Raw genomic sequence first — 15,117 nt, forward strand, 5'->3', positions numbered from 1 at the left:
GGTTTGCAAAATGCTTTCTCAGATTTCTGACCTGCCTACTTTCTTTTCATGGTACCCATGCTCTCGCAATAACTTTGCCATACTTTTCTCCCATACAGCTTCACTATATTCATAGCAGTCCTAGTGGGTCTGGTTCTGCCAACCCACCTGTGGTCAGCACTGTTTATGCCTATATTGGTACACCACCCGCACAACGCCAGCTCTCTTCATTAGTGTGGCGGTTGGGCCCTACGCATTTCCTGGAGGAAGTTTTGCCCGCCCCAGGTGTCAGCACCATTTATGAGCTGGGACCAAATTACGTCGGAAGCTTTCAAGCAGTATATGTACCATGTAAGTACAGTTCAAATGGCAGTTAGTAATATGGCCTAGGTGTAGTGGAATCTCTTGTGTGCATGTTGGCAGAAGAGGTAAGAACGGAGAGTATGCAGTAGCAGAGAGAAAAAGGTAGCTGCTTATAGAAAGATTAGTAGCTCTATTGACAAGGACGAAAGAAATCCAAATTACTGTTTTAATGTACTTCTGGTAGTTCTTGTACTGAGGTATGAAAGAAGTGCTTGTGTTCCTCACTTTGATTTTAAACCAGTTAGAAATGCTTAAATCTATTTATCTGTAGCAAGTGAAATTGGAAAGGCATTTTAACTTGCCAGTTTCTAGTGATAACATTTGCAAATCTGTGTGAAGTAGTCTGTACTTTAAATGCAGCTGTCTTGAAATGTCATGGTATATAGGGGCCTAAGGAGGTCAGCTGTTAAAAAAAAAAAGCAAACCGGGAGGGATTGTGTGGCAGCAGGTAGTTTTTATGTGTTGGTTGCAAATAGATATGGGCAATTCTATTACTTTTTTTTAATTTTAGTGTTTGAAATTGGGGTGTTGAACACAAAAAGATGTGAATAAATTTGTTAGAAATGTGTGTCCATAGTCCTGCTTTTAAATATTCGGACAACAGATTCTGCATTAGCTCTGGTATGACCCCATTGTTAGTGAGATTTTCCTGTTCCGTAGAGCCTCCCTGTCTTCCCGTGGAGGTTAGAGTACCTCCTCAGTAACATCAGTATTACGCCTGATGCTCTTTGCTTTACCTGGCTATCACAGGGCTTTTCAGTGAAACAAATAAAAATGGGGAACATATCAAGCTGTCTTGTCCTTGCGTTGTCTTTCCCCATGAGGACCATGAAGCTCTCCAGCTCTTTTGGAGAGAAACTGTCACCATCTCAAGGAAGGAGGCAGTGAGTGATGAGAGAAGTACAGAGAGTGCACAAAGTCTTACTTTCCATGGTGAAAGCTTTCCCTGGAGTAGTGACAGACACCCCCACACCCCCAAATGTCACTGATGTTCAGGCTGTGAGAGAATGAAGTATCATGTAAAGAAGGTAGGTTTCCTTGCCCATCTTGAATGAAAAATGTTAGGAGATTGAATTCTGTCATGTACAGGTCTGTCACATACTTGTTTTTTTGACAGCTAGACAAACCTGCCAAGCAACTGAGGATTTAGGTATCTGCTAGTCAGTTATATTTTCTCCTGAAAGTCATTTTGACTGGTGGTTTGCAAGTTTTAAGTACCGAAAAAGCAAATTCTGTGAATGTTATTTTTTTTATTCACTTCTGAGAAGTGAAGGTATTCCTGCCTTTATGCTATTCCCATGTTCACCAGGAAAGGCCACAGTAACTTAAAAGAATTCTTTATTTTTTGAGCATACAGGTGTTTTCCAGTGTGGCAGTGTATTTCTCCTGCAAAGATTTGCTCAGTTTTTTGTATTTTGGGAGATGTCTGCTCCAGAACAAAGGGCTCCTATTTGGGGCTCAGCTTTTGTTCACATTATGTGCACCATGCCAAACCCTTAGGAGTCTGATAGGGAAAAGACCTCTCAGAGAGCAGTTATTTGTTCAGAAGGAATTCCTTTCTTTGCTGAATGGAGGAATGTTCTCAGGGCATCTGTGTGAGCGAGGTTCCAATGAGGATTTCATTTGTGGGGAAACTAAGAATCCTGAAACTTGGCAGAGACTTGACTCTGGTTCAGTTAAGTGATATAGACATCCAGCTTCTCACTTGTTTCAGTGTTAGGTGAGAAGCCTTCATGCATTTTTAATTCTGTTAATGTGTTTCACTGGAGTTGTAGAGACCTTTTGACCTTCAGTGAAGATGCAGAAGTGAATCTCAGTGCTGAGATTTCAGGTGCTGAGTTTTTTCACACTGACTCTGAGTGTTGTAGACAGCTGTCAGTTATAATGTTGGCAGTGCCTCACAAGAAGCATCCGTGTTTGGAGCAGTGGATATAAAGTATTAAAGATACAGTTATATGTTCTCTTCAGTGCTGTCATGGTTTAACCCCAGCCAGCCACCTAAGTTTTCCTAGCAAACTACTATAAAAAGCCTGTTGTCACAAAGATGCAGATGTACCGAATAGTTCTCTGGTTTTGGATTATTTTGGTTTGCTTTAGGTGGGAAGGAAAGTGAACAGCCCCTTAGGCTGTACACAGAGAGAGGAGTAATGTTGCCTTCCAAGAATTCAAATGAGGAAGCACCGCATCTTCTATTGCTTGACCAAGCCACAAGCTGCCAGTTGCTCTTACAGGTTGATATTGTAGACATTCTTGAAAGGGAATGTTTGCTGTGCATTACCCATTTATCTTAAATAGCAGATATATTCCGTGACTCATATGCTGTCAAAGTATTCTTCAGTACAACGAGAAAGTATGCAAAGACAATATCACATCTCAGCTATTTGTAAAACCTTTCTATATATTCTCTATAGTATACCGATTCTGCGATATAATTTGCCTAAGATTTTACTCTTGAAACTGAAAAGAAAAACAGTGCTATTACTGAAATAAACTTTTTTTACTTTGAATTTAAGGCAAAGATTCAAAGTCTGAAGGAATCAACCCCTCTCCAGTATCTTTGGTACCAGAAGAGAAGGTCTCCTTTGGTCTCTATGCGCTGTCAGTTTCTTCATTTACAGTGGCAAAAATAAGGAAAGTTTACAACAAGCTGGATAGTAAAGCTATTGCCAAACAGGTACGTTGGGAAAGGAGTTGGCTAATATCTAGTACTTGTTTTGTCATTTAACTTCTTTCAAGGCAATTTGCTCAAGGCTACCAGGAATAATAATCTACTTGTCAAAAAGGTTGCCCATAATCACATTTATGGGTTTTTTTATTTCTATTTTTTAAGGGATTGTACTCCTAGATTTTATTTGCATTCCTGAAGTTACTAATAGCTGCATATATTAGCACCTTTTAGAGGCATTTTGGCTTTTAATGTAGATGGCAGTTTTAATCCTGTTGTAAAACAGTTACAATTATATTGTTGAACATATATTCAGGAGAATATTGTTGCAGATGAATAAAGCTGGTAGTTTAGTCCTCTGACCATGATTCAGATTTGGAACCAGAATATTAGTTTACATTTGTTCTTCAGAGTATTTTAAAAGTCAATAAAATATTCAAAAGACTATCTATGAAGATAGGCTGAGAGACTGGGGGTTGTTCAGCCTGAAGAAGAGATTCGGGAAGACCTTATTGCAGCTTTTCAATACATAGGGAGGGCTTATAAGAACAACAGAGAAAGGCTTTTTACCAGGGCATGTAGTCACAGGACAAGGGACAATGGTTGTAAACTGAAATAAGGTGGATTTAGATTGGACATAATGATGAAACATTTTACAATAAGGTTGGTGAGACATGGGAACAGATTGTCCAGAGAAGCTGTGAATGCCCCATTCCTGGAAGTGTTTAAGCTCATGTTGGATGGCACTTTGAGTGATCTCTTTCAGTGGAAGATGCCCCTACCCAAAGGGGACTGTAATAGATCATCTTTAAAAGTCCCTTTCAACTTAAACCTTTCTATTATCTGGTGGGATTATTTTTAAAGTTGGATTAATCTTCCTTGAACTTTGGGGACTGGAGATTCTACTTTAGAGAATGTCTTAATGACTCTAGCATAGTTCTGTTGTCTTATATGTTACTCTTAATCACAGGAGGTAAAAACACAAGACATGTTTATGCTTGCTTAAAAAAACCCTTTCCTTTAGCTCTTGCTTTTTTTGTTGGATTTTTTTTTCAGCTGGCAATTTCTTCTCATGAAAACGCCACACCTGTAAAGCTGCTACATAACTCAGCAGGGCATTTGAATGGACCCGCACGCTCCATTGGTGCAGCTTTGATAGGATATTTGGGTGAGCTGAGCACTTGAGAATTATTATGTTTAAAAATTATTAGTTGCTTGTCCATAAGAACTCAGGGCTAGAAGATAAGTCACTTAATTGATGTTAATGGTACATTAAGTTTTTTAAACATTTTTAAATTTTGTGGGCATACTATCTTTTCGTTTGTCTTTGTTACTAACATGGGATGATTGTTTCAGTTTATATAAGTCATCATTATGAAAATATACTTAATTACTTTACCCTAGGTAATGAATTATTTTCTAGTGCAGTATTTCCTCCGCCTTCTCTTCTGAGGTATCACAGTTCTTCTAGTGATACTATTTTCATAATCCAAGCAATGAGAGAATGCAAATCAATGCATGTGTTCACAGTGATTTCCTAGAAGAATTGGGATTTATTTTTATTTATTTTCTCTGTCTATGTTCAGGTGTAAGAACATTTGTCCCCAAGCCTGTTGCCACTACACTGCAGTATATTGGTGGAGCTGCTGCTATTTTGGGACTTGTAGCAATGGCATCAGATGTAGAAGGGTTATATGCAGCTGTGAAGGCCTTGGTCTGTGTGGTAAAGAGCAATCCACTAGCCAGCAAAGAAATGGAAAGAATCAGAGGTTATCAGGTATGTAAGAAGTCTTAAAACAGACCAGGCTGATTCAATTTCACTGGCTGTCCTAGTAGTTCCTGTGGAAACTCCTTGTTGTAGTGTGTTAATCTAAGTTTCTGCTCTTAAGTTTACTGAGCTCTTGGCTAATTATCATAGATGAGTTATTTAGGGTGGCTTTTAAAGGAGAGGGTGGAAAGTTTTGCTAAGCAATTGTACACATTTAGCTGCTTTGCTGAAACTGAGCCTTCATTAATAGCAAGGAAGAGCACAACTGTGGCATTTAGATCATTCTTTTCCCAGGATTATAAACCCAACTGTACAAGCCCTCCATGATCAGGGAGCTCCTGTATCCTTGATCGGCCAGCAAGAGAGGAGGACAGGTACATGAAGAAAACTGAACGAGTAGACTCCTGAAAGCATCATTTTGAGGACTGCACAGACGTTATAGTTAGTGATGCTCTTTGCTTTCAAGCTGAAGACTTCTTAATTATCCATCGGGATGGGGAAAGTATAATCAGTTATGCAGAAGGATTGGTTGACTGACTTGAAAAGATCTTCACATGACCAATGCATTTTACATTTTTTGTGAAGACTGTTTTACTGGAAGGGAAAGTTTGTTCTATTTTTAGGCAGCGTATTTACAAACCTTGTGATGTTAATGGCTAGTATAGTTATTATAAGCATAGTATTTTATGTCGCCTGTTACAGACCTTGGCTTACTTTGATCAAACAGATCTAGACAGTGTCTTCTTTAAACCATAAGCAGTCAGTGGATCATTACATACTACCCTACATTCCCCTTGTATTGACCTCAGCAAATAGCATGGTTTGAGATAGATTCCCAGAAATCCTTATTTCCTTAGTAATGTTTCAAGCAGGATGGTGAAGCTGAACAGGCCAGTATGTTAAGAGTTTCACAAGTATGCATCAGAAGACAAGAAATACTAATAGTACATTTGGTTATTGATTCTTTCCCAGCCCAGATTTTAAGAAGTTAGAGCAGAAATAAGGATTATAAGGATGACATCTATGGTGATGCCTAGAGCAACAAAAGGCAGCAATGAAAAGGAAAGTCAGGCTTATTCAGTTTTATCTTGTCATGGTTACTTTTTTCAGTGCCTAGATACTGTCTGAAATTTAGAACAGATGTTTTCTGAGCCGGAGGGTGTCCTAGATGTGCTCCTTCCTAATCAACTGTAATGCCACTTTCAAGCTATTTCAAGAGGATCAACTATCAGACATAGTTCAAGGGCCTTCTCAAAAGAAACAGACATTTCTTCCATTCTTTGTGCTTAGACAACATTGTTACGTATTCATAGGCTGCTAATTCATTTTTTGTTTATTTGTTCAAGTTGCTGGCAATGCTGTTAAAGAAGAAACGGTCCCTTCTGAACAGCCACATTCTCCATCTGACCTTTTCCTTGGTGGGAACTGTTGATAGTGGGCATGAGACATCCATCATTCCAAATTCTGCTGCCTTCCAGGATCTGCTCTGTGATTTTGAAGTATGTAAAGATGCATGGAAAAGTGATTATGGTGCTGGATAGTGATTAAGCCAGATGCTGACAGCATGCCTTTATATGTTGAACAACAACAAAGTAGGCTGTTATCCTGAGAACTTCCTATTTCTTACGTAGTACAGTGGTAACTTTTCCTGCTGAACTGGCTTGAGTCACTGTAGAAACAATGAATGGGTACCACAGATGTTTCTGCTTTTTATTGATTTAGAAGATACATTTTGCAGTTTTCTGTTCAGCAATTTTTTCAATCTGTTTGTTCTACTGCAGTACATGTATCGAGGCATGAAAGACATACTGAAAAGAATAGCTGGAGGTGAACCTTCAGCATAGCACACAGGAATCACTTTATTATATGCCTCCTGCAGTTAATAGTAAGGCAATTACATGTCATGCAAGCCAAATTTTGAAATATTTCATTGTTGTTATGTTAAATTAAGGAAAGGAGAGAAGCTCAGAAGGAAATGCTAATGTAATAGAGGCTGATAAATGATGTGTAGAGCTTGTCATTTAATGTTTGCTCCTTTGGCTCCTATACCTGACACAGGCTGAGTCAAGGTTTTCTGTTTCACATAGGCTATAAATAAATAAATAAAAATACTACTACCACTACTAATCCAGCAATAGGATACTGACTTAATAGTGCAAATCTGTTTTGCACAAATAGCTTTATGGAGTTAGCCATTTCCTTTTTCTAGATGTCTGAGTATTTCAAAGCCCTCCCGGAAACTTTATTCAAGACTCTTATCTATGAAAAAACTCATGCTGCTATAGCCTTTATTTTAATAAAATCAACTGCCCTTGCTAACTTTCTTTTATTGAGAGCTTAAAGGTCTTTAATAAACCCAACTCCACCTTGCCAAGATCAACAATATGCTATAATTATGGCACAGAGATAAAAGAAATTTAAAGGGCAGACCTGAGCCTCTCTTTTAACCTAAGTGGGATTTTAATACAAAGGAAATTTGTCACACACCAAAGTTTACTTTTTTTTTTTAACGTGAGGCATAATGTTAAAAGGAGAAATAAGTTTGGACCACATCTAAACACAAATTCTTCAGTGTCATGTAACTGGGGTTTAATAAAGCTTTTAAATTCCAGTAATGCTTCCTTTGTGCTCGCAAAATTAAACACAGACTTAATAGAAGTTATTATACTATCTACAAGAGCTGATGTTTGTGGTAGAGTTCTTAAGGTAGATGAATTATTTATCAGAGAAGTGTGAATCACTCAGCAGCCCAGCTCATTTGACAGTGGGATATGAATCCTGCCTTTTTCTTTCTTTCTTTTTCTTTCTCCCAGAAAGGAACCAGCTGAGAAGCTTCATCAATGGTCTGTACTCACTCAGACAGCAACTACTGTACAAAAGACCTAATTTAATATTCTTCAGTTCATGTCTATCTTTTATTTTCCCTGAAGACCAAGAATAACTGGAGAATGAATATACTTAGGAGACTTAAAAATAAAATAAATGTGCAAGTAACAGGTTTGTGAGTCACTGAGAAGAAACTTCCCAAAAGCCTCAGCTTTTGGCTTGTTTGGTTTTTTGTTTTTTTTTTTTAGTTTTTTTTTAATTATTTATTATATTTTTGTATTCAGAAGTCAGTGACTCAAACATTTCACTTAAATTGGATAAATTAGATGACCTTACTCTTATGCTGAACACGGAAATGAAAAGATTTGTTCTGATCAGTTTAGATGGTAAGGTTAGAAGAAAAGAAAATGCTGGAAAGCATTCTGTGTAAGCCAGTTCTGTATACTACAACACAAGTATTAATTATGTTTTGTTCAATAGCAAGTCAATTTTAAGATTTGCAGCTGTAACTGCCAACTTTCTGGTTTTTTATCTTTTATTACTTGTATTGATTGAACAATTGATAATTTTAGGGTGGTGGTTTTTTTGTTAAAGGATCTAAATAATTTAAAATGGTGTACAAGAAACGATGGCTAAAAAGAAAATTAAAAAAATCAGAATCAGGGAGGACCTTGAGTTTAATCTTGGCAGAAGTTAATTTTACAAAGAGAAAATCTTTGCATAAGCCAAATAAACTTAACACAGCGTTTCACATCAGCCTAGTAAATCCCAGTAACTCCTTTGGAGTCATTGCACCATATGTTTGAAGAGACGTTCCAGAGAGCATGTAACTTTTCTGTCTAGAATTCTTAAAAAATTTTCAGCATGATACATTTATAGAAAATATGTTGGTACCAATATGTGTTTCTTTAGTCTTCACTGGTATACTTAATATTTATTTGAAGTTGAAAATCAAACAACTGAGAACCTTGCAATGTTCTTTTGAGTACAATGGACAGGTAAATAGTCATATAGACAAACAATTTTAATCTCTTCAGGACTTTCATAACTTTTGGTATATTAATGTCAGTTTTTAATCATAAAGTTGTTTGGTGTACAAAAATAATTTTTTATTCTGTATTTCAGGTGTGGCTTCATGCACCCTATGAGCTTCATCTGTCATTATTTGAGCACTTCATCGAACTTCTCACAGAGTCAAGGTGTGAAGCAATGATAGCTTAGTAATGAGACTTAGAGGTTTAGGTAATATGTAGGGGATGCTCCAACTTTAAATTGCCACTTCCTTTCTTCTTCCAGTGAGGCAGCAAAGAATGCCAAGTTAATGAGGGACTTCCAACTCATCCCAAGACTGCTCTTGACTCTTCGAGATATGTCTCTGTCCCAGCCTACTATTGCTGCGATTAGTAATGTGCTGAGCTTTTTGCTTCAAGGCTTTCCTAGCAGCTATGACTTACTCAGGTAACCCACACCTGTGGTAAATCTGGCCTTCTTATGTTTATTATGTTGGTGATCTTGGTCAAAAATACTCCTTGGTCATACTGCTGTAGAGTAAGTAACATGAAATGCTCATGTACTGAATTTTTCCTGTGAGAGCTACAGTGAACCAGCCATCGGCAATAATTTTGTTAATGTCTTGATTTGTGTATTAAATTGTTTGTATCTAACCAGGTATGACTGACTGATTAAACTGGCTTAATGTTCTGCAGGTGAAAAGCCAAGGTACTATATTGCAGCTCCCTTGCTCTTTTGAAGTATTGAGCACTTTTTTTTTAAATACCATTGACTATTACTTCTGGTTAAAATACAGCTTTGATTACTTCCCTGTACGAAAGGCTTAGTTTAAGATTTTTTCTTAATCATCACTGTGTAAAACAATATTTAAAGCTGTCAGATATGTATTATTCTGACTGGTGAAAGCTACATAAGTAATTGTGATTCATACATACAGGATTATTTCAAATCCTTTTAAATAAGTTCAGCTTCTTGATAATTTTTCTCATCTCCCCCTTGATTATAATGGAAATGGATTAAATATGCAGGGTTTGGGAGTTCTTTGCATACAAATGGTCACGTTTTCAGCTTCTTAGTTTAAGTGCAGTTAAAAGTCTCAGAAGCATCAACATGAACATCTTGCCTTTGTTTTATAAAACTATTGATTTTATGATTAAATAGTTATAAAACAGATTGTAGAATGCCTGAGTGTTCCTTGTTGGCATTTCTGGACATAAAATGAAAAATAATGTCTAATTTGGGAAAAGTTATACTAGCTAGGGACCATTTCAGCTTAGTTCCAGAAAGAAGAGGAATATATTGCATCTCCTTTCTTTGAGGAGCATAATCGTCTTTCTTGGAAACCCATGACTTCATCACCTCAAGCTATAGGCATAAATGTTATACCAGAGTCAAGTAATCACTGTTTATATAATATATGTTAAGCTGTAATGGTTTAACTTGTGATATTCCTTTTATTAGGACTTGGTGGTATCTCCCTCTTTCCTTTTTTGAATCCTAGCACTTTCAGAGTCCTTTATGTACAGACTTGTCTGCAAAGATTCCATTACTTATTACACATTAAATTGGTTTTTGGCTACTGACTTTAGGTGGAGGCTGTTTTCTTCAGTCTTGAGATGTGATAAAGCTGACTTTTTTGAATATCTCCCTCTCACTAGTATTCTGGTTTTATATTTAAGGTGAATTATTGATAGATGAGAGTGCAGCTGTCATATCAATGAATGATGTTTTTTCTGTGTACATCAAGGTTTGGACAGTTCATCTCTTCCACTTTACCTACATTCGCAGTCTGTGAGAAGTTTGTAGTCATGGAAATAAACAACGAGGAAAAGCTTGACAGTGGTAAGTGAGGGCATGGCTTAAAAGTAGTAGAAGTGAAATACTTTTTGATCCCTTCTGTGCTTAAATATGTAAAATTTAGAAATAGTGTCATTAGCAATATTGCAGTTTTGTTATAATCTCCCTGCTAGTTAGTTGTGGTACTTTAGCTTTCAGTATTGCGTGCAAAGCAGTACAAAACCCATGTACTTTGGCTTCCTTCATTTAACACTGCATAGTTTCATTCTGTTTGTTCCACTCACTTAAGATCAGCAGTGCATCTCTGCTGCTTTGTGGGCAGAAAAAGAAGACAAAAATGGGTTACTAGGTGCCTGTGCCCTCCAGGTGTGGAGGAAGCAGAAGAATTGACTAAGACAGTCTAGTTATTTTCTTTAAGCCAAAAAGGAAGTTTTACTTTCCTTCAAGAATACTTATATTGAATTGTTTGGGGACCATTTCTGCTTTTGTTTTCTAAAGAAAAGAGGCTTCTGCAGTTGCATTTTTGATCAGTCTTTCTGAACAGAAATGTTTTAGTCCCATCGTGGATGTCACCCAAATAACTAGAAGGGATTGCCTAAAGATCCTCTTTTTGTATCATTTTGGAAGTATACTGGTGTGCAGGGACAAAAAAAGAGAAGCGATTTTGCTTTAAAGTTAACTTTATTGGTTTGGTTTCCCAAATAACAAGATTTAGGCAGTCTGCATATTCGTCATTATCCCCCTATGCGCCTCCTGTTCCTTCTGAATGCTCCAAGATGATTAATTTTGTGCTTTTTAGTGAAAAAGAGGGGTGTGGGTATTGGAGAGAAGTACAGATTGGTGATCTCGCTACAGGTTAGCTATCTTTTTTTTCCCAGGCTAACCACAGGCTGAGCTGTTTTTTGCTTGCCTTGGGGGAGCTGAAGACCCTTGGGGAGAAATTCAGGCTGTGACAAGAATGGAGAGAAAAGGTTTTGAACCAAAAGACATGAGTTTTTTAGGTCACTGGTCTTCACTAGTTCCTCTGTATTTCTGCCATAGAAGATGCTTTGTGTTTGTGTCTGTGACTTAGGCACAAAACCTTGGCCCAGAAAGTGTCCATTTATCTAGGGGAAGGTGTCCCTGCCCATGGCAGTGGGGTTGGAACCAGGTGATTTTCAAGATCACAGCCAACCCAAACCATTCTATGATTCCCTTATCTGTCTTCATTTTTGCATATCACCTCAAGCTGTGGTTTTCTGGGTTTTTTTTAATAATGTAAAAATGTTTTTACATTGACAGCATAAGGTGCAATAAGAGGGTTTCACAAAATAACTGTAAAGTTACTCCTGAGCTGCATGTATTGTCTTGGCTTGCAGTAAGTGTTTTTTATCAACCAATGATGAATCTGGGGGTCTGTTTCTCCTCGTTTCTTAGACTTGGAGGGAGTTAGGAAGTATCAAGTTTTTTCTTGGGATCCCCATCCCTCTAGTCGCTTAATCCAAAATGTTTATCTACCATGTTGTCAGGAGGGAGAGATTGGGGTGGAGTGAGGCAGTGTTTCTGTCTCTACCTGCCAGGAGTGACTGTCTTAGTTAGTTTGGACCATCTCAGTTTAGATTACTATCCGAGAAGATGCAATTCCCTTTACCTGTTCTTCAAACTGAGCAAACTCTGTGTGACGATAGTAATTTTTACGTATGGAATTCATGGATAGCCTTTAAAATGTCTGAATTCCAAAAGCCTAATTTTCTTTTTTTTTCTAATATTTAGGAACAGAGGATGATTTTGGAGGACTTGTTTCAGCTAATCTTATTCTACTGCGGAACAGGCTTTTAGATATCCTACTGAAACTTCTATATACATCTAAAGACAAGACAACTGTTAATTTGCAGTAAGTGCAAAAAAAACTTGAGGTAGAGAAAGGATATATGTTTTTATTTCTAGGCGGAAGAATTATACAGCCCCCCTTCAAGTTGGTTAGTTGAATTATATAAATTTATAGGAACTACTGAATGATTTATGCAGATGTCACTGAATTAGCCTTGGGTATGCTAGCAGAAATGGAACATGTGATTATTGAGTTGTATGTTGTCAGTTGTGGTAGCAAGAATAATAGTACTAAGCAAGTACAAAGCAGATGCTGGTGTCACTAATGCATATCTTTCAGCTATTGCATCAACTGTTTTTTTTGTTTGACTCTTTAAAAAAAGATTATAAGACCATGATTGACAGCATTAGTAGAAACTTATGCTTCAAGTTAGGAGCAACAGAAGTAAATAGCAGGGAAGGAAGGTATGTGGTAGATTTGAGGGGAGATTACTTGCTTCTGATTGTTCATTGAAGGGAACGTGATATTATAGTTTAATGAGGTACTGGAATCATAGTGAGTTGGAGAAGAGACTTTGCAACACTGTCAAGTTAAACCTCGATAAAATACAGCTGTCAAGCAACTGCCCAGTAGGCTGTTGTGAATCTGGTGGAGGCACTTTGTGAATGTATGGTGACTGTAGGTTATGTAGTGATTGACTGAGCATTGGTTGACATACAACCTGAACCTGCTTGAGTTTTTCAGCAATACTGCTAAAAAGAAATTAAAGAAAGAGCATATTCTTTCAAATATTTTTAAGCAACTCTTCCCTTAATTAAACAAAACAAAAAATCCCAACTAAAGAGCCTTCATTTTTTAATACCAGTTTATTAAAAAAGGCTTGTGAAAACTCTCTACCTGTGTAAGGCTCAGTGAAAAGTATTTGGAAATTATGATTTGTGGATAAATGTTTCCAGTTCTGCATTCCATATGTGCTATCAAAAGCAGGAGTTGGAGAAATCTCATTCAGTGGAATAGTCCCAGGAGCTATATTTAGTCTTCCCTTTCTGCAAAACTGTATGTGTTCCATTTGACAAGATTTGGTGAGCAGCGTTTCCTGTTGTGTCACAAACTTACCTAAGAATTCAGTTAATTCTTCAATAGATCTGAACTTTTTCTGATTTTGAATTTTGCCCTGTATTGGAGGACACTGATTTTTACTATCTGGTAGGAAACTAAATGCTGTAAAATGTTACTTTTTCTTTTTTTTTCTCTTTTTTTAATTAGGGCTTGTGAAGAACTAATCAAGACACTTGGTTTTGACTGGATTATGATGTTTATGGAAGAACATCTGCATTCCACCACAGTCACAGCAGCCATGCGAATTCTTGTGGTCCTGTTGAGTAATCAGTCCATCCTTATCAAATTTAAGGAGGGTCTCAGTGGTGGAGGCTGGCTGGACCAGACGGATTCTGTCTTGACCAACAAGATTGGTACTGTGCTAGGTATGGCATCTAAGCTTCTCATGACTGAAGGATTGCATGGGAGTGTGTGCGTATGTATGTTGAGGTGTGGGTTATTGCATGAATACTGTCTGGCAGATGCATCCTTTCTGTTACTGCTGCATGTGCTGCAACCAGATGGCTCTGCACTTCATTGTTCTTACAATTCAGAGTTAGATTTGCTAGACAAAAGAGAGAAGTTTTACAAAACTGCCCTTCAGTTGATACTTCACAGATTTCACTGTAAACTCAGTATTACTTCGTCATCTGCATGAAGCCTGTGTAGCTAATCTTTTGGGTTTTTTTTTCTGTTACCATCATGCTAAGGTGAAGTATGTCCCCTGGTAGGCATATCTGAGCTAGATGCAAACATAGCAACAAGAACCTTATGTACACAGCTGATAAAGGTTCAGTAAAATTTCCTTGTTTGTTTACTTAGAGCATCATACAGTGTTATACCTGAGGTGCTTTGTCTAGTGAGCTCTGTGCCAATTAAATTTACCAGGATTTTTGTTTGCTGTCTTGGGAATTTCTGTGTTTATGTTGCCATCTCAGCCTTTATTTTCCCCTCCCTTTGACTGCATTCTTCTACACCCATGCATGCTTGTGCTCTCTCTCTCTCTCCCATATTAAAGACTTTGCAGGTTCATAAATCCTAATTCGTCCAGGTTATGAGACTTTTCCATTATTGCATATGATCTAGAGTTCAGTGTATAAGGCTTTAGTGCTACAGAACCCATATTGAGCATCTCTGAGCTGTCTGAATATGCAGCTCCAAGTGTCTGAAATAGCAGATGTCAATTCTGTGCGTGTATCACTAGGTATAGTGGTGATTTCCTATAGATCTCTTTTTTTTTAGTCAAAATAAGGTAGTGCTTTTCAGGTGAATGTCCACTCAGACACTGATGCAAACCCATTAACAATAAATGAGTCTTTCATGAATCACAGAATCATAGAATCGTTAGGGTTAGAAAGGACCTTAAGATCATCTAGTTCCCACCCCCCCGTCATGAGCAGGGACACCTTGCACTAAACCATGTCACCCAAGGCTCTGTCCAACCTGGCCTTGAAGACTGACAGGGATTGAACATTCACAACTTCCTTCAATAGTCTTTAGATAGGACAGTGATATTAATAGTACTTTCAACTTAATTATTGTTCCTAAAATGACTGTACAAGGAACCACCTCTCTGTGTTGCAGCAGTATATGATCTGATTTTGTGCTAAAGTGACCTTACTTCAGGAAGAGAGCTTTTTCTGAAAGTATGAAGTACTTTTTTTCTCTGCTTTGTCTCTTTGAAATCTAAGTATCTCACGCTCTCTTCATCATGTGACTTTAATTTGAAAACCATTGATATTACAGGGGCTTGACTGTTGTTTATTCACTATCCACTTAAAATGTCCAATAACGTAAATG

At 37.5% G+C, this 15,117-nt stretch overlaps 1 protein-coding gene across 7 annotated transcripts in view; it reads left to right on the forward strand.

Moving 5' to 3' along the window:
• Nucleotides 1-15,117, forward strand: part of WDFY3 (WD repeat and FYVE domain containing 3) — a 173,662-nt gene that overhangs the window by 112,178 nt on the left and 46,367 nt on the right. For all 7 annotated transcript variants that reach the window (XM_061350991.1, XM_061350994.1, XM_061350992.1 and 4 more), the window contains 10 exons: nt 99-330; nt 2,856-3,016; nt 4,064-4,175; nt 4,594-4,784; nt 6,122-6,274; nt 8,727-8,800; nt 8,898-9,059; nt 10,360-10,454; nt 12,162-12,282; nt 13,486-13,703. In XM_061350991.1, the coding sequence (XP_061206975.1) occupies nt 99-330; nt 2,856-3,016; nt 4,064-4,175; nt 4,594-4,784; nt 6,122-6,274; nt 8,727-8,800; nt 8,898-9,059; nt 10,360-10,454; nt 12,162-12,282; nt 13,486-13,703 (1,519 nt within the window). The remainder of the gene's footprint in view (nt 1-98; nt 331-2,855; nt 3,017-4,063; nt 4,176-4,593; nt 4,785-6,121; nt 6,275-8,726; nt 8,801-8,897; nt 9,060-10,359; nt 10,455-12,161; nt 12,283-13,485; nt 13,704-15,117) is intronic.

Source organism: Neopsephotus bourkii, unplaced genomic scaffold, assembly GCF_033783945.1.
Source record: "Neopsephotus bourkii isolate Nb327-2 ecotype Australia unplaced genomic scaffold, CSIRO-AGI_Nbou_v1 NB_547, whole genome shotgun sequence".
Taxonomy (NCBI): domain Eukaryota; kingdom Metazoa; phylum Chordata; class Aves; order Psittaciformes; family Psittacidae; genus Neopsephotus; species Neopsephotus bourkii.